The following is a 20311-nucleotide window of genomic DNA, read 5'->3' as shown; positions in this document are numbered from 1 at the left end:
GAGATCCAACGTCCAGTCAGCGGTAGTTTTCATAAAGATCAGTGAAGTTCAGCATATCCCAGTTGATGGATTCTTTAAATAGAATTCACTAGTCCGGCCATAGAAGTATTGAATCACTAATGAGAAGATATGACCAACATGTAAACACAGGATTAAACTTGCTGATATCCTAGTTGATGTTGTAATGGTCATCTCTTCTCATTCGTGTTCTGAATGTTTGGTTAGCAAAATTTCTAATTTCACTGTAACAAAAACTTGAAGGATTCTCTATAACTTAATGCTTGGATAATCCCTATCAAATTGTCTGCATAATGATAACAAGTTATTACTGTCAAACCTTCTCGTTTGACTATTTGTATTAAGAGACTACTGTAAATGTTCCCTATTGTAGTTATTTCATTGTGAACTGAATCTGTATTCAAATACCACCTGTGTTAAGAGACCATTTATTGGGCTTCCAGGGGGTGGTCTCTTGATACAGGTTTGACTGTCAAAACGTCAAAATAGCATATTTAGTTTTGTCCTCAATATCAGTTGTGCAAATTTTAATACATGTAGGTTATTTCTGTATGTAAAAAATCTTTCTCCAAACTTTATTTCATCTGAATCTATATGTTTATCCATTCCTTTGATAGATATTGTGCATTAGTAAGGTTTAATATTATGCTGCTTTCAGATTACAAATATAGGTGGGAGACTAAAGTTAAGAGGTTTGGATGGAAGGCTAAGGGGAACCGCAATAGGCCATGGAGCCGATGGTTTTATAAGGGATTGGATCACATGGAACATCAAATGTACTGTGATGGTTACCGTGACGACAGCAGCCATATTCAGAATCATCTGTCATATGAGGATGACGACACCATCAATGTTCACCCTCCAAGGAGGAAATATAGACAATTAACAATCAAAGACTTTGGTAGTTATAACGGCAACTGCAATGCCTCAAAAAAAGCCAAAAATGAGAGAAGAAAGAAAAAAAGGTTACACAGTCAAGATGATGTTGAAAAGTCCATGCAGACAGTAAGACTGAAAAGATCAAATGACAATGGAAAAGGGGACATTTCAAACGTCGGTACTAGAATTGCCGAGATCAAGTGGAGGGAATCAATCAAGGATGTAAAGAATGATGCTACGTTAGGGGTCCTTGGTGACGATTTTGACAAGTCTTTCTGTACCTGTTTGTTGGACAAAGACAGCATAGAGACAATGAGGTCGCATCCAAGTGGATTCAAGCTTCTTTTTGGAAACTGTGTTCCACAACAACTTAGTCTGACCATGACAGGACAGACCACTCAAGCTCAACTCCTACTTTGGCAAAAAACAGAATGGTCTAAATGGTCATTTGTGGCTGAATATCGGTATGTAAATACAAGATTGGCAAACATCTTCTGCAAATATTGATTCTATAGATAATATGAATTCTGAAATAGCATAGTCTCAATTTACTCCAACAGAGGTTTACATGGCAAGATACTTTTGACAGGGCCATGTCGCAGTCGGCAAAATCATATCCGATAGAAAAATGGCCGACCAGCAGCCTCTTATGTTATAGGAGTAAGTCTCAATTATGAATTCAAGAATAAAACTAAAAGGCACAGTTCACCGAAGAAATTGATTTAGAGGTTTGTATTACATATTTGTAATATTCAGCAAAACACAGCTAAAACTGTCCCTTTGAACAATTTTAAAGTTTGTTTGTTGTCATCAATTAAGAAATTGTTAATCTTCAGGTTAAAGATCTTGTTAAAGCCAAACACTACTGGTCAGAAAATGATACCAATCCTTTTGAGAGAAGAGCTTGCGGGGGATTCAGACCGAGTGTACACAGTTTACGAACTTCTGAATGCTGCACGCCACGTTGTTGACCTTTTAACTGAACAGCAAGGGTGAGCGTTTCTATTTGGTGAAAAAATCAAATAAAAGATCAGACATATATAGTGACCTTACATGAGATTCCATTTCACGTTTGATTCACGAAACAAGTTTAAGAATTTTCATTTTAAAAGTTGCTCGAAACTATAGGACAAAAATTTTCTTATAAAAAGGGAACAGTCGCATATGACTTACATTATAAGATCAATTTTGAGTTGGTTCAATCTTAATCAAACTTTATATACATGTATTGGTTAAGTAGCAGAAATATATTGAAACGTTCGGCATCTCCTGATCAACTGGGACCCGCAGAAAGGTGTCCGTAATGTTTCATAGGGTCAGTGATAAGTTAAACAACTTGTATACATGCATTAAAATAACTGTGTTATAACATTCTCTCCAAAGGATTTTTTTTTTTAACAAAATGTAATTGTTAAAAATGGAACTAACATGAACATTCCCCACTGTATTGTAATAAGACAAATTTGTAATAGATCCTCTTTTGAAATAAGTATGAATACCCCAGTACCAGGTGGTCCACAGAAGCCTTCCTGAAGCATAAAACATATTCATCTGGAACATATCATGAACATGATTTCTTTAAATGATAAATTTGCTTACAGCCATCCAGGGAAGGGTGTTACAAAATCCCAGAGAGTTCGCCCCACTGGTCGGGTGAAGGGAGTCAGTGTTAACCTGAAGCCAGTACAGAAAGAAAAAACAGCACCACTTCCACAAGACACAAAAGTCTCAGTGGACAAGAAAAAGAAGAAAATCTGGGAGATGGATTTGACTTCTGATGTAAGTATACAAAACTATATTCACCAGTTTTAAGAGTCATTCTGGTGATCTATTGTGATTGAATTTTAGCCACTCATCATCAGTTATGTTGGAAGTCCATTGTCTGGTGTGTATTGTTGATGAAACTTGGTGGCAATCATCAGCCGGTAGTATCAGAATCTGTACTCAGGAAGAGACAGACCCCTAGGGATCTGAGGAGCAAGGCTATAGGTGGTCACAGAGTGCAAAACTTAAAACGTCATTTTCTCTCAAAACTGGTAGATTTTCATCAACATGCCATAAAATAATCCTTAGGTGATGATAATTGGAATATTACCTCAAAAAGGGTCTGAACAAATCCCAAGGGGGCTGCAGAGCAGGGCTATTAGGGGTCACTTGGTGCAAAACCTAAATATATCTCCTCTCAAACTTATTATTTAATTTTGATTAACATTTCATGAAAAAATCTTTTAGATTATGTCAGGATTAGAACAAAACCAAAGAAGACCTTGAAGGACCCCTGTAAAAGGCTGAGGGACATAGCTATAATGCAGGGGTCGACACTAACACTAGTCTGCTAGTCCTGGACTTTCTCCTAACCTTACTAGTGGTCCATTATGAAATATAAATATTCCTTTTCAAAATGTAGAAAATTGCTTAAAATAATATATGTTATTTTAAGTTCCCTACAATTGATTACTTTTGATGTTTCGTGCTGTAGAACGCGATGTTTCCTTATCAGGAAATCTTGGACAAGTTACATTGACAAAGGACTAGTAAACAAACTACTCAAATAGTCCTGGGGACTACCAAGCAAAAAGACTTAGTGTCTAACTCTGTAATGGATCACAGTCAAAACATTAAAATATGACATCTCCTCTGAAACTACTCGGTAGACTTAACTGATATTCCAAAAAAGTAATCTGAACATGATGAGGATCAAAATGTATTATTAATAGGGCTGACCTCAAAGGGGGCTGCTGGATGGTGCCATTTAGAGGTCACTAAGTGAAAATTAAACCTTTCAAAGATATCTTTAAAACTAACCGTTGGATTTTAAATCAACACTTTGGAGAGTGATCCTTAGATGCCAGATGGGGATCAGAATGTATAATTAAAAAGGTGCTGAAGGGTGGGGCCATTATTAATCACTTGGTGCAAAACAATTACATCCAAAAGACATCTCTTCTGAAACTTAAATTTAAATTTTTGGTCAAAATTTCATAAAATCATCATCAGACGATAAGAGGATCAGATTTATACTCCATACGGTGCTGACCTCCAGGGGGGCAGCGGGGTGGGGGTGTTGTGTCATATGGAGTCACTAAGTGCAGAACATTCAAATGCCATCTTCTCTGAAAGTCAATGGTGGATTTAGACCGACACTTCATAGAAAGATCCATAGATGGTGGAGACATGAATCTGACTGACACTCTGTCCCAACCCCCCACCCAATCTACCCTAGGGAACTGAAGAGTAAAGTTTATATAATTTAGAAAACTGTTTGTACAGGGTGGTTTATTGGAAGCCTATGATTTGTTACCAACCTCGCTGACCCAGACCATGGATTTTGGATTCTGTAAATCCTGTCTACGCCACTTTGACCCACCACTGCTGAAGGGCTGTGTCCTACTGCCATGCCTACACTATTACTGTGTTACCTGCTGGAGGAAGTACATCTGGGAGGAAATTCAAAAGGGTTGTACCACTATATCCTGTAAGGTTGGTATTTAGAACTTCTCAAAACTACATAATACCAAACGCCAATTTCAGCTGTATGGAAAGAGTTTGTAATCTGACTATAACATTATAACCTGCTAGACAATATTTATAGTTGATGTCTTTTTAGATATGTATTCATTTTCTTAACAGAGTTATATCTATATTTAATTAGCTAGTGATGACGTTACAGCCATTCATGATGAAAACAAATGTTATCAGCTTATATTATTCATTCTGGTTGGCCCAGAGACTGTGGTGTAAAGGGGGTATTAATGTAGGAGGAAACCAGAAAACTAACTTGGTTTGGCAGAAGACCAGTAACTTTTCATATCTGATCAGGAAATTGAATGAACCTGCTGGTGACAGGCAAGTGCACTTACCACTGTGCCACTATCTACCCAATTATAGCCCTGTACATCCTTCATAACATCCGGCAATCTTACTGTTAGATTCATAATTGTTGCAGAAAAATGCACTAACCACTGTGCCACTATCTACCCAATTATAGCCCTGTACATCCTTCATAACATCAGGCAATCTTACTGTTAAATTCATAATTGTTGCAGAAACATGCACTAACCACTGTGCCACCATCTACCCAATTATATCCCTGTACATCCTTCATAACATCAGGCAATCTTACTGTCATCCTCGGTATCCAGGGGTTACGCTCACTTACACTCCCTGCACCCCTGGATTATGTCATAGCAAAATTGAAGGCTCAGTGTACGCCACCTTGTTGATGAGACAAGAAGACTAAGATCCTATGATGTACATCAAAAGAATCTTGCGGTCATGTAGCGGTAAAAGTTGACAAGATTTGAAGCCAGGTGTCGCTCCTTTGTAATGTTCAAAGGACAGGCATCAGCCTAGTGATTGGTCAGGTTTTTTGACCTGAGACCAATCAAACAGCTATCTCTGTGCCTTCAATTTTGCTATGACATATTCCAGGGGTGCAGAGAGTGTAGGTGAGCATAACCCCCTGGATATCAAGGATGTCTTACTGTAAGACTCATAATTAATGTGATAAATGTTTTCTCCCAAAATAAAGGGTTTTTTATACCACATTAATCCTGTTGATTTTGTCTAACAGCAGAAACTTTGTACAGAAGTGGTGGATGAGGTGATGATCCAGAACCTGATGTCATGTGACCTTTTCAACCAATGGCTATGCAGCCGGGCAGAGAAAAACTGTTGCTAGCGAGACCAGATCCAGTAAGTTTATACTAGTTGTCAAGTGGATGAAATGAATCAAGTTCAAGTTTATCAGTTATAACAAATAAACAGAACAACATGATACAAAGACAACATAGAATATGATACACACACACACACACTTTGGAGAGTGAACACTAACCAGCAATCAGCTCTGATCTCCTTTTGTTTTTGCTTGTATTAAATACTTGCCAAGATTTTGAATGTCTTGTATGTCTTACATAATATTTCTTAACTTAGTTTCAACCTTATGTCAATATAACAAGGACATTTTAAAATGAAATGGAAGTCATCCTCGACATCATTCAGGTCACATAATGTACACAATCTGTTTCATCTTTCAGTTCTATTATATCTACCACACTCAATATTTAACTTATGTACTGACATTCAAATTTTACATATTTGTTATAAATAATTTATATTTACAGGTTTTGATAAATAATATTACTGGTGACCAAAATTACACACATATTGATACAATGCTCCTTTAGGAGAAGATTGAAATTTTTCGAAACATTCTTGTCTGAATAAGTCACAAAGATATTCTTTTATGATATGAAAAGTGTTATTGTTTAAACTGGAAGATTCCCACACAGTTCCAAGACCAATTATTAGTATTTCAATCTAGATCAGTATATGTTCTTGCTAATATGATTTTGAAACAGATAACAAATACTACTTTCTCTTTATTTGCTCAGATATTTGACCAACCCTGCCTGGAGGAAGGTGACGGGCAGAGGATGATCTAGATACAAGCAAACATTTTGTATACACTCAAGATATTTATTATTTACATTCTAACGTTTCAACAGAGAAGCCACGGTAAGAAAGTTCTAAGGATGATCTAAGTACAAGCAAACATTGAGTATACACTCAAGATATTTATTATTTACATTCTAACGTTTCAACAGAGAAGCCAGCTAGGCTAAGAAAGTTCTAAGGATGATCTAAATACAAGCAAACATTGAGTATACACTCAAGATATTTATTATTTACATTCTAACGTTTCAACAGAGGAGCCAGGCTAAGAAAGTTCAAAGGATGATCTAAATACAAGCAAACATTGAGGCACAGAAAGTTCTACTCTGTTATAAGAAGGCCCTATAGTTGTCCAGTTAAGGAAGGCAAGTCAAAAAGTCTGGGTGTACATGTATCTATTCAGGACTCCTTTGTGTCAAATTTCATCAATTTTGCTCAGTGATAAATTAAGGATCCTTGTCCCACTGCAGGCAAAACACTAGAGAGTTCCACTACTACATTAAGGATCCCTGTCCCACTGCAAGTGAAACACTAGAGAGTTCCACTTCTACATTAGGAATCCCTGTCCCACTGCAGGCAAAACACTTAGAGAGTTCCAAAGAGAGTTCCACTTCTACATTAAGGATCCCTGTCCCACTGCAGGCAAAACGCTATATAGTTAATTCCTGGTAATTTAATTTTGGACATAACTAAAGCTCAACTGGGCAAAGGTACTACCACTGACCAGGTAGCTCTTCTAAATTTGATAGAGAGTGGTAAATATGTAGTGTTGTAGCACCAGGAAGCTGGTGGTCCGTTAGAAATACACCATATTAAAAAATATATTATTCCAGAAACATTACAGTGATATATGTATATCAAGCGTATAAAGACACACAAAAAAGTTGACATAGAGCACCTCGTCCTAATAGAAATGTTACCATAATAGTTAAATAAATGTTTGAAAAGTGGAGAAAAAAAATAATTATTATAATCTATTTTATCACTTGTACACTGCAAAGCTCCTGCAGCACTTGTCAAATATGATGAAGAGGAGACTAATTTAATATTTTTGTTAAGTAGGAATACAATAGAATTATAGCGAATTTTTATATTTCTACATTTTAATCTAATTTATCACTGTTGAAATCTGACAATGGCCTATCATAGTAAGTTTCTTACTTTGAAAGGCTCCAGCAGCCGTATCAAACATACTTGCCAACTTTTTGAAATTTCCGTGGGGGAGATTGCATGTGCTCAGAAATAAATAACACTGTTAAGTGGCCTCTTTTGAGCTGTTCAAGATGAAAGCATTAGATCTTAGAAAATAGGAATAGCTTAGCAAATTCACTGGTTGAAAATGCTCAATTTTAGGGTCCAAAATCGGGAGTCTCCCTCCAAAATAAGGAGAGTTGGCACGTGTGATAAAACTTTTTTTAGGAGAGACATGTACTTGTTAGATAGGTAAAACAATATAATTGTAGTTGTAAGGATGATTTCATATGCACAAAAAAAATGAATAGAAACATTGGTAACTAATTCTTATATTAGTATAAGTGTAAATATAGAAATGACGTAACTCATTCACCCCTGAAATTTCATAATGAACTATTCCAACCTGATTTGGAAGAGTTCAAATGTGCCTTCAGGGGTGGATGGGTTAATATAAAAGTATGTTGATCGAGTCGCACAGTCTGCTATCATTGACGACATCGTAGGATATGACACACTCTCTACCAGGTGTTAGCATTCATCAGTGATCCTATAAAGACGCAGTTATACTCATCAGGGACAGACCTCATCTGGGACAGACCTCATCAGGGACAGACCTCATCTGGGACAGACCTCATCAGAGACAGACTGTCTACTGGGCCCGGTTGTTCAAAACTATCGCTAAGCTAAGAATGTCGTTAAACCGTGGTTAGCAAGTCGTTAAATCTGTGGTTAGCGAGGCGTTAAACTGTGGTTAGCGAGGCGTTAAACTGTGGTTAGCGAGTCGTTAAACCGTGGTTAGTGAGTCATTAAAAGTTAACGACATCGTTAGCTTAACAACAACAGTTTTGAATAGCTGGGCCCTGGTCTTCAGAAAGAGGGGGCCTGACCTGGGTGTTAGCTAGTTACAAGTCTAGCTGGTCACTGGTATATGCAGTACATGTTATTGTATTTGTATAAAAATGATGTAAAAGCCATATACTCTGTTTAAAACCTAATGCTGTGTTCTACCTGATTAGTTAACTATGTATTTAAACAAAAATGGAATCTTTGTGCAGTAAATGGTAAAATGAATGTGATTTTTATATTTCTTAGACAGAGATTCTTTATAAACTAATTGAAAATTTGTCTTAGAATAATAAGAGTAATCCACAGAATAATTTGAGCTTTCGCCAAAAAATGTGTTTTGTACAGTTTTCATCTTTGAAAATTGTTTATTTATATAGTTTATAGTTGTTATTTTATTTATTATTTCCTGTACTACACGGGAAGTTTGCGTGATGTAATATAAAAGCAGGGTACATAAATAATGTTAACAATATATGTGACATTAGCAACACAATCATGCTACTTTTTAGAATGTGTTTGTCTTCACTGTACCATTATGTACCCCATCAAAAATATGTTTGCGGAATATTTTCCTCCGTACTTTGTTAATTTTACATTTGTTATCAAATATTTTAAAATATATTGTGATATCCTTTTCAGTCATTTTTCTGTCGAATGAAAATATTTTTTCTAAATAAATTTTTCTGTTATATTAACATACCATATCTTCTAATGCAATCAATATATTTGAAGAATTTGTATTTGCTTTTATTATAGAATTTCTCTAATCAAATATTGCTCAAATATTGGTAAGACATATTATTTATTTATATATTTATATATATGTAAAATATTTCAAACAAATGAACCTTTTCCAATATATAATATCGTTAACTCAGGTAACAGTGATATTCTGACGGATTTGACATAATTATATTTTAATAGCAATTAATATTGAATGTTTGCAATATGTAAAAATCTGGTCGAATAGATGTGGCAGTTTTGACATAATTATTTACTACAGACACTGTATGTATGTTTATAAGTTACCACATCTGGACCAGTACTGTACAAACCTCCCCTTTGTTTTACTATTTTGTTGTGTTTTGATAATTATACTATACAAATGTTATATATATTTCCTTGTTCTGATTAATTTTAATATTCTTTATTTTATCATTTTATTCTCGACCCTTTTCTTTCACAAATACGTAGTCCAATGTTTGTAAATATTAACTCTCCTTAATAAACAAAGGACAAGACACATTCGGAATACCCTTTCGTCATTTTCTACGAAACTTCCAAGCTTATGCTAGGTAGCAAAGGCGAGGTGTTCCGAATGGACAAGATATTGTAACTCATTCATATAATGTAAGCCTCAGTGACGGATTTTTACAATTATTTGGATTTCTTTTCTAATCACGCTAAGCATACTTTAAGCTAAGCTTAACATTCCAACATTTTGTGTAGATGTTATTTATACAGGTTATTGTGTATTTTTAAAGAAAAAATCAATAAAAACAATATGTAGATATTATGTTTTTGTTGTATTTTTAGGGAAATGAACAGATTCTATGGTCAATGAGCCGGATGACTTCAGTTTAACTTTACAAAATCACGTCTGTGCAAGTTTGACAGGAATGTTGCGGAGGAAAGGCAAATTATTAATCGTGAAATTATAGTCGTTAGACATAGCATTGAGTTTGGTAGTGAGGTGAGCATAATCCATTATTGACAAACCGTGGGTAAACATAGGTACAATATTAGATATGATACTGAAGAAGAATGGCCAAGGTATCTTTAATTTTAAGTTATGGAAGATTGCAAGAAGTGATGCAGGGCAAGTCCTTACTGGATAGTGACATGCCATTAAAACGCTACTGATAGTTTATTGAAAAAGTCTGCATCCAAATTCACCGAAAAAAAAATTATAGTCTGCGTAATGTCTTTGCCAGTTATGTGATGTTCATTAAACGACTCTAATTTCTACTGGTAACAAACCATATGAGTTTGTAATTGCAAATTTTAGGCAAAGGTAAAAATATTCCAAATACGTGTGGTTTAAATTCGGTATAAACTTATTGGTATACAGTGTGGAGACGTCAAAACGTTTTAAGAGTTGTAGCGATTGAAGCTTCTTTGGATATTCTTTATCAATTTCAAAATCCACATCTAATTGATGCCACTGCGCGAATAATCTGTATCACAGAATGTTTGAAGACCGTCTTTAACTGCTGTTATTAGACGACCGTTCTGTTGTACGATGTGTGCTTCCTGGATAAAATGCCGGTTGTAAAGAACCGTAGACGATTTATATATCGCGTGTGGGAAAGATATTTATCTGTACCCGAGTCTTTATTTGATACACAAACTAGTCAATTCAAGTCTGAACTTATGACTTTGTTATCTCGGAAAGTGTTATAAATTGACTAAAATTGTCCACAGGCACGACTACATATTTGTCAGCTGGTAAGACTTTATATTTGTTATGGAGAATACATACATAATCTTTCACAGCAGGTGAAACCAAATTTGGGTTTGACATCAATAATCATATTCGGATCTGTATCAGATTTGTTGCCATTCAGAGACAGTATCCGCCTAAACGTAAGCTACAGTTGGAGAAACTGCTGAGGCACTCTCGGTAAAGGTGAAACATAAACAGATCTTGTCGAATTAAAACAAATGGTATGCGTTCTCTCAGATAACATTGCAGATAATGGCTTGCGACTAAACTTTCTCATTGTAACATACCGCCACATGTCCATCCAGCACAAACGTATGAATGGATATAGTTACTGTAGTAAGAACATGATACATATCTAAAGTTATTTTACGTGTTACAGTGAGTAACACCGCCTCTTGTATTCTGTAATATGATGTATGATGTCGATAATTCATTTATTTCACAAAGGTACACCCATGGCTAGGAATATTGTCAACACCTATCAGTTATAATTACATCCGTGTGATACTGCAGTGTCAAACAATAGAAAAGTTCATCCCGTTTTATTAATCTGTATGCCATGTAATGGCTAATCATAAGAAGAGAGGGGAAATGAAAAAGGAACCTTTCGCACGCTTTCTATTAGCGGCAAACTAACAACTATTGATGTTATAAATTTTAAGATTGAAGAACAGTTTGATTTAAGAAAAAGACAATACTGGCAAAACAAACGTTTATTGTTTTCTCAAAACATTCATTGTACAATTCCAAACAAAAGCAACTTCAAAACAAATACATGTCCAAAAACCAAACATAACAAACAATACGTTATGTTAAATCGTATGACGTAAGGATGATAACCGACTTTCATATCACCATTTCAACGCAGTTTCAGGTCAGTAAATAGTAAAATAATGACTCAATTGTACACCAATGACGCCGAGGGAAAGATAACCATCCTAATGACTTATCGGAAGTCTACACTTTTATCAATGGTATGAGCACAATCTGTTAGTAATATACATGAAAAAAACGTCATTGATATATTTTCTAATCCCATCACAGATTAAATACACACGTTTAGTAAATAATAGCACAGGTGGACGGAGTTGTTGGAAGATTTGAGAGAGTCCAATGCATTAAACGTGAAATAATTTCATATTTAATTCCAAAAGAAAATTAACTCATGACACATTTGCCTGAAGGTTTTCCCGTGTGTGTCTTTCGTGCGAAATTCTACTTCTTGGTTGTCTTCTGGCTTCTATGGGGCAGACTCCCACCAATTGTCACTGTACGCGGAACAATGATTTTCTGCGCGGTCACTTTATCCGTAGATTTCAACTCATCCATGACTGCAAATATTGCATCTAACTTTGTGTTTTGCCTCTCCAGTGCCTCTTTGTAGTCATTTTCCTCTGAGCTGTATGAATTTCTTTGCGTCCTCATATCTGTATGAATTTTGGAATATGCCTCCTCTGCTTCTCGTTTCAATGTGTCCGCTTCTCTCCCCTTATCTTCCAGTTCCTGTTCCAGTTTCTTGTTCTCCACAGTCAATCGTTCAATTTCTGTCCTATCTTGATTTTCGTTGTCCTTGGCAACTCGAATTTCACCATTTAAATCCAGAACCTGGTCCTGAAGACCCGTGATTCTGCGACGTAACTCGTCGTTTTCTTTACGTAATAGCACATTGTCCATGTTAGATTTTGTGAGTTTATTCCATCGTTCGTTCTCCTTATCTCTCATATCTCGCTGCAGGGATTTCAACTTGTCGTATTTCTCCCTCAGACGTTGATACTCGACGTTGGACTGATGAAGTTTATCCACACACTCCTGGAGATGGTTAATGGCGTCTTCATTCCTCTGAAGAATTTCTTCCTTCTGATCACACCAATCTTTCTGAAACACGGTAAACTTCTCCTCTATTCGCTTGTCCATGTCTTCCTGATGATGGCGACGCTCTTTCTGCAACTGTACAGCAAAGTTTTCTGTCATCTTTTCACAAAATTCTGCCAGTACGTTGCTCATCTGATATGACAAGTCTTGTTGGACCATATTAGGAGCACGATGTATCCCAGAGGCCCCGGCGCCATCACTTACATTTCTCGTCTGAAAAATGTCCATAGAGAAATAACAGCAATTTGCAATCGTTCCATTAAGACATTAAGTACTCGACCAAAACATAATTGTAACATATTTTAAGTACATACACTCCTTTAAGTGAAATATCAATTAGCACTTCAGCAAGTTTGACAACATTAAAACTGAAATTTCTGACTATGTGTATATCTACCCTGTATATGGAAAGGTATGTATTCTATAGTAACCTACCATGAAGCAAAAATAATTGAATTTGATGTATTTTTGTGGTCTGAATGTATATTGGAAGTTGCCAGAGCATGAACCACTACCACGTTTTAAATTGTAGGAAATCACGACTCTTTTCATGTCTCATAACTCGTTAAAATTGTATTTCAGAAATCAATCAATTTATCATTAAATAATTTATTCACATTAATTTAAAAAATGGATATTGGTACCAATACCATCAGTCATAATCTGACTGTCCTTTACAATCTAAAAAACCCCAACTGTTTTGCCCACTCATAGACACATCCAACTAATAGCACTTCGTTAATTGGTTGCTAGGAGACACTTACCTGGTGACGAGAGGCCGACTGACGACTAGTAGCCCCCGTCTCACGACTTCCGGGTGTATAGGTATGGGTCCTAGTGGCATTGTACGGACCTAGATGTACATATAATTATACATGTAAATATATATACATGTTATATGCAGACAAATCCTTATTTTCCTTCTAGCTTTCTTATTGCTTATTATTATTGCCACCAAGGTTACCGAGCACAAATTTCAAAATGCCATTCTCCTTTTTGTTAAAAAAAAAATCTGTATGCGTCTCCCACGATATATCACCTAACTCCTGTAAAATTAGGCTGTATTGGTCGTCAAATTGCCTGTTAATTAGTTAGTACGCTGCATCAAGACAAACATTTTGTTTTCCTAGGCAAGTACTCTCCCAGGTTGGTTCTCTACTATGACGTCACAATTGAATGAAGTAACTGGCATTGAACTAATCTTCATGTTTGACACCAAGTTTGTCGTGTTTGACACCAAGTGTATCGTGTTTGACACCAAGTATGTCGTGTTTAACACCAAGTATGTCGTGTTTGACACCAAGTATATGTGTTTGACACCAAGTGTGTCGTGTTTGACACCAAGTGTGTCGTGTTTGCACCAAGTATATCGTGTTTGCACCAAGTAAATCGTGTTTGACACCAAGTATATCGTGTTTCACACCAAGTATGTCGTGTTTGACACCAAGTGTTTCTTGTTTGACACCAAGTGTGTGTGTTTGACACCAAGTATGTCGTGTTTGACACCGAGTATGTCGTGTTTCACACCGAGTATATCGTGTTTGACACCAAGTATGTCGTGTTTGACACCAAGTAAGTCGTGTTTGACACCAAGTACGTCGTGTTTGACACCAAGTGTTTCTTGTTTGACACCAAGGGTGTCGTGTGTGTCACTAAGTATGTCGTGTTTGACACCGAGTACGTCGTGTTTGACACCAAGTGTTTCTTGTTTGACACCAAGTGTGTCGTTTTGACACCAAGTGTGTCGTGTTTTACACCAAGTATGTCGTGTTTGACCCCAAGTACGTCGTGTTTGACATCAAGTGTGTCGTGTTTGACACCAAGGATGTCGTGTTTGACACCAAGTATGTCGGGGTTGACACCAAGTGTGTCGTGTTTTACACCAAGTATGTCGTGTTTGACTCCAAGTATGTCGTGTTTGACATCAGGTTTATCGTGTTTGACACCAAGTATTTCGTGTTTGACACCAAGTACGTCGTGTTTCACACCGAGTATATCGTGTTTGACACCAAGTATTTCGTGTTTGACACCGAGTATGTCGGGTTTGACACCAAGTGTGTCGTTTTGACACCAAGTGTGTCGTGGTTGACACCAAGTATGTCGTGTGTGACACCGAGTATGTCGTGTTTTGCACCAAGTACGTCGTGTTTGACATCAAGTGTGTCGTGTTTGACACCAAGTATGTCGTGTTTGACACCAGGTTTATCGTGTTTGACACCAAGTATGTCGTAATTGACACCAAGTATGTCGTGTTTGAACAAAATCATGTTTTGATGACTGCGAATTTTGTTGTTGAAAATTGTGTCTCGTTATTCCAAAAGAATGCTTTAAGTTTTCTAAAATGCTGTTTATAGCCTTGTTAAATGATGTAATTTACTTCTTCTTATACCCCTTTTTTATTTGCTTGTCAAAAACTAAATAATACACCATGTACTCCGATATGTCAAGACTATCGTGAAATGCAGACCACAGGAACGAAGTACAAAGTGTGGAGCTTTTTTATCGGGTCAATAAAAAACCTTTGTTGAAAAATGAGACAAATTACACCATTCTGAAGTAAATAATATACAACATACAATAACAATATATAGAATATGAATGGCACGTTTTACAATAAGAATTACAACACGTTGAATACCGATCATACAATAACAACAACGAGATATGCAACAGAAAAAAAATCTCTCCCATAAAATCATATTGAGAGTTATTCACCACGTATAAAGATGAAAAGGAGAATGACGTCATGAAAACTCCACAAGGACGATTACTGGTAGAATTTCTTGTGTCGTACAAAACTACAGCTGTGTGTGTATTATATATTGCGTATACTATTGAAAAGGTACAAACCGATAACCAATAATTCAAATGGCAGAGGTTCAATTAATTTAACAGGCAAGTCCATAGCACAATAGGATATTGAAAACAGACAATTAAAAGTGTTTAGCAGTTTTGTAAACCTCTTTGACATTTTGATCCATTATTAATCGACTACATCGTATTTATTTTGTTCAGAGGTAAAATAATTAGTACATCAGACTTTCATTTATTTTTTCCAATTTTCTGGTCATTGTTTTTCTAAAGTTGTTAGATAACTGTAGTATATTTACTATTATAAAATATCATAATACTTAATGATCAGTATGAAACTTATAAAAATAATTCAGTTTCAATACAAACACCTGTCTAGGTTGAAAAGGTGTTTTGGTGGTCGATTCATACAGGTAAATATGTAGTATCGTAAATTGTGTGTATTGATTTTTCTCCGAGATTTCTTCTGTGAACTATTTAGGCCATATGATTGCCACCTTGTTATCAAACACTTACTTTCTTTAACCACTGTGTTTTGTAGTTTGTCCACGAGGAAGAAATGCCTCTCCGTTTGTAGAGCTTCAATCAACACATAGTAAGCATTGGGATCGGGCGAGGCTAACAGAACTGACATGAACTCATTAAACTTCCGATGGGAGGTTGGGCAAGCTATCTGCTCAATCCGGTTCCTGTGTTCCATCGTCAAAACATCTCTCTCTATTAAGATGTCGATGATTGGGTCAAGATCAACCAGTCTCTCCTTCAAACAAGTGATATTTTGTGTGATTCGTTTCTTCTGTTCGCGGTTCATAATGATTCTGTGTGAGTTTCTCGCCTAGGAAGTTCTATATAATAAAACTTAGAATGGGCCAGCAGAAACACACATTTTGGATTTCAACACATCTATTCATATCCAGAACGTTCATGACATCACTCCTATCTTTTTCTCTTCCCTGCCTTTCCTTGTTTGTATTTCAGTAAATTGTTTCAAACTGACTTTATGCCAACATTCGTCTTCCTTCCTCCGTAATTTCCTACTTTTCTTGACTACCTTGGTATATGAAAGCAAATTGTTTCAAACTCACTCTGTGCCGACGTTCGATCTCCCAAACGGGTCTTCCCAACACGTAATGCTAGTAATCCAATGTCCTTGTTGGTATCTATATAAACATATAGTCTTGGTTCGGTATTTACCGATATGGCTCTAAGTGTCATTTAACATTGATTATCGATTTTGCATTACACATCATTAATCCTTGTTGTTAGAGAGAAGTTTAAAACTGTCATTGTGAATTTCTATGTCGACAGGTAACCACCTTACCAAGGTACTGTGGACCTTTCACATACTATTGCAGCTGTAGTGTTACTCGCCATGGCTGGAACAGGTTACAATATATAACTAGGTAACAGCTGTCACAAGTGAAGAACTCTCTCTTAAATTTATAGTGCCTTGTCGAATCTGTGCGAGATATTTACCTGGCAAATACTTGAAACTTTAAACAACCTACCTGTGTAATGACAATACATTATATCAAGTTCTTTATTAACTTTAAGTCTTGCGACTTATCAATGTAAACATATAATAAACAGGATATTTACATATGTACAAAAAGCCACATTGGTCACAGGAGTATGAACAATACACACATACAAACTGTCATATATCTGATCGGCTCTTATTTGCCGCTATCAGATACTTTCCAAGATTACATAATTCTTTAGTATTCTGAGTATTAAGTAATTGAACAAGCTTATATACACTAGGGTTATTTCTATAATAACATTTTAAATACTTCCGTCTTAAATCTGTATGTCTTGTGCAAACTAAAACAAAATGGAACTCGTCTTCTATGTCATTAAGATTATATAAATACGTTCTTATTCACCGCGTGGTCACTGCAAAGCAAACATTGTCGCATTACACAGCTACCAAACGACATGACAATGAATGACGATGTAAAAAAAATCACGAATGAAAATGTGAGGTACCTGTAAAAGTTAAGATGACCTGTTGTAGCCAAAAGTTTGTAACATATCGATGGGTGACGGAATTCTTCAGACATTGTTTTTTTTCATTATTGTAGTCTTGTTAACCTCAAAATGTGTTTGTAATCAACAATGCCGAGGTCCATCTAATGCCGCGATTACAAAGACATCGAGGCAACTAGATGGAGGCATTGGTAGGAAAACCGTCATTTAATATGGAGGAACACATGCTCAAGACTTATTTGGAATGCAACATATATTTCTGCTATTTATTTCGTCAAGACATTTTTTTTTTAATATGAGCTTTCTTTCCCAGAAAGGCGAACGGCGATATAAATACATGGCTGTAAATTATTTAAGAGAACATTTTATATGTAAAAAAAACCAGTTATCTGTAACTTGCTGGACTTTGCGGTATGGTCGTTTTGGCATTGTAGGAGCAGTGCTAACGTTTCTAGAAAAAGAGGAAAAAATGATGATTTCATGTGCGTGTCATAAACGTACCTTATCCTGAAATCGGCTTTCGCATTAGGTTTGCCATCATTCCTTAATTTACATAATAAGATCTGTATGAAACAAAACATGTTGTCTGGGAAATTCGTCTTTTTTATTTTCTAACACTTGATGAAAGTCTTGACATAGAGGGAATTAATTACTCCCTTAAATTCCCTCCAAAGGTGCAAGCGTAAATTAACCCAAGTAGTTCGAGGGGGTCAAAAATACAACTTGCTTCCAATAGGGTCCTCACCGAGCACTTCGGAACAATAAAAGCATGGCCTAAAATAACAAGGTTGAAAATAGCCCAAGCGTTTTTGGCCTATTTCAACAACTCGTCCTTCTTGTTTTATACTAGAAGGCAACATCTCAGTTAAGTCCTTCTTGTTCACAGTTTGTGTGTGGCATCTGAGATGTATGATACATACATGAACATATTCATATGATCACAGCCACGAACAACAAATACAATGACAATGTAATTTTTGAGGATCTAAAATTGATAGAAACATTTTATTTTAGGAAACTGTTATTAATTTTGAAAATATAAAAACGAACTACTTCTGTTTATCATTGACTGCCCGTCCTTCCACGCCGGTAGGCTTTGTTTGTCTTCTGGTACAAATTTTCAGAAATACTGTAATCTCCTTTAGAGTGTTGGATCATTACCAGAATAGTCCCTTGTAGAGGACCCAGAACTATCAATCCTGTGTCTCAATGACTCGTTACAAGATCAATCCGTCAGATCTCATTCTAAAGTATAAGTCCATTGTCTCGGTGCATTCAAAGGACATCTTTGTGTATGTCTCTACAGTTGGTTCAGAACAGGAAGTTTTTAGCAGGGACTGTTCAAATACACACTACTGCGTATATATTTGTTTTCTACATAAGTGGCACGAATAGTCCCGGTGTCGTCAGATTATAAATCAAACTGCCATTCTTCGTGCATTTAAAGACATCAGTAGGTCAATTGGATGTCAACCTAAATGTATCCACGTGGTCTCAACCAATGTAAAACTGGTCGATAGAAAGTTCCCGATCATTTACCATATGCTATCATAATACAATCAATCAACTTTATTGTATTTTACATCCAATTTACAAGGATCGAGCTGCAAACATCAAACAAACATTGATACTGTACATCTGTATAATGGACAGCAAAAACTACATACTTATGCATCCTGCAAGCCTGCCTTCCTCAGTTGAAATTAGTTTTTAATAAAGAGGCTTATTTCCTGCAAAAGCTGCGGGTCATTAGATGACAATAATAATATTAAATTTTGTAGATCAGGCAATGATGGGTTAATTTTAATTTTTTGGAGAAACGTAGTCCTGATATTTATATTTATTTTGCATTTAAATATAAAATGTACTTCATCTTCTACAGTATTGCAGAATTTACATAGTCGGGATTGTCGAGGAATCTTTTTAGATCTACCAGCCTCAATTTCTAAATTGTGGTTGCTTAGTCTCAGCTTTGCCATCAATTTTCTATATTCAAAGTTGGGTAACGATAGGTAGTGTTCCTCTGCATATTTTTTTAAAAATTTTACTGTATAGAAATAACTTACTATTTTCGTCCAATCTATGCATTTTTTTCAAAAGAGTAAGATTCAAATTTAGCATGTATCGACTTTTTAAACAATAGTTTCATTTTCCTTTTCTTTTTTGGCAAAAATTGGGTCGTGATGAAAGTCATAGTTTACAAGTGTACCTCGCATGCTTTGTAGGAAAATATTTTTGAACGGGTTGACTTTATCGGCGATTTCCTACCTGTTTGAGACATTGTATACATAAGTGCTATTTTGTTTCAGTTTCTGGTATACAGTTCGCCTAAGCAAACACGGTAGATAGATAATAGATAATTTGATCATGGAGTGAAAGATAATCTGTGACTTCCATTACTACTTAGTAATACGAATTATTATGTTAAACAAACATACTTATTTGTAGTGTACACGATTTGGCTGATTTGCCCAGTCTGTTTTGTCGCAAAATATTCATCTAATATACGAAGCAGCTATTCAAAGATTGTGTATGCCGATGCAGAGAGCCAAACAATTTGTTTTACAGTAAGACATGATAGTTTTGTTTATTGAGGATCATCAGTAGTAGTTCAGGCCAAAAGATTGAAAATCTATATATTCAGTGTTCCATAACATTGGCAGAAATCGATGGTAGGTGGTAATATGCGTAAATAATTCTTTATAACGTACAAATTTACAACATTTGATACATAAGAAAATGTATGTATGTATGTATGTATGTATGTATGTATGTATGTATGTATGTATGTATGTATGT

General features: G+C 35.8%; 2 protein-coding genes across 4 annotated transcripts in view; one reads left to right on the top strand and one right to left on the bottom strand.

The window, feature by feature from the left end:
• LOC110459534 overlaps positions 1 to 6806 on the top strand; it is a 9952-nt gene extending 3146 nt beyond the window's left edge. For all 3 annotated transcript variants that reach the window (XM_021511848.1, XM_021511847.1, XM_021511849.1), the window contains 6 exons: positions 677 to 1361; positions 1734 to 1889; positions 2499 to 2676; positions 4168 to 4377; positions 5471 to 5592; positions 6294 to 6806. In XM_021511848.1, coding sequence (XP_021367523.1) covers positions 677 to 1361; positions 1734 to 1889; positions 2499 to 2676; positions 4168 to 4377; positions 5471 to 5578 — 1337 coding nt within the window. In that variant the 3' untranslated portion in view covers positions 5579 to 5592; positions 6294 to 6806. The remainder of the gene's footprint in view (positions 1 to 676; positions 1362 to 1733; positions 1890 to 2498; positions 2677 to 4167; positions 4378 to 5470; positions 5593 to 6293) is intronic.
• Positions 6807 to 11545: 4739 nt separating this feature from the next.
• On the bottom strand, positions 11546 to 16987 carry LOC110459551 (cingulin-like). The gene is made up of 3 exons (XM_021511875.1): positions 16040 to 16987; positions 13477 to 13565; positions 11546 to 12925 (listed from the first exon to the last, which is right to left on the bottom strand). The coding sequence occupies exons 1-3, from the start codon at positions 16332 to 16334 to the stop codon at positions 12056 to 12058; spliced, it is 1254 nt and encodes a 417-aa protein (XP_021367550.1). The 5' UTR covers positions 16335 to 16987; the 3' UTR covers positions 11546 to 12055.
• Positions 16988 to 20311: the final 3324 nt, after the last annotated feature.

The sequence above is a fragment of the Mizuhopecten yessoensis genome, unplaced genomic scaffold (assembly GCF_002113885.1).
Source record: "Mizuhopecten yessoensis strain PY_sf001 unplaced genomic scaffold, ASM211388v2 scaffold10107, whole genome shotgun sequence".
NCBI classification, from domain to species: Eukaryota; Metazoa; Mollusca; class Bivalvia; order Pectinida; family Pectinidae; genus Mizuhopecten; species Mizuhopecten yessoensis.
This window is presented reverse-complemented; position numbering and strand designations above follow the sequence as displayed.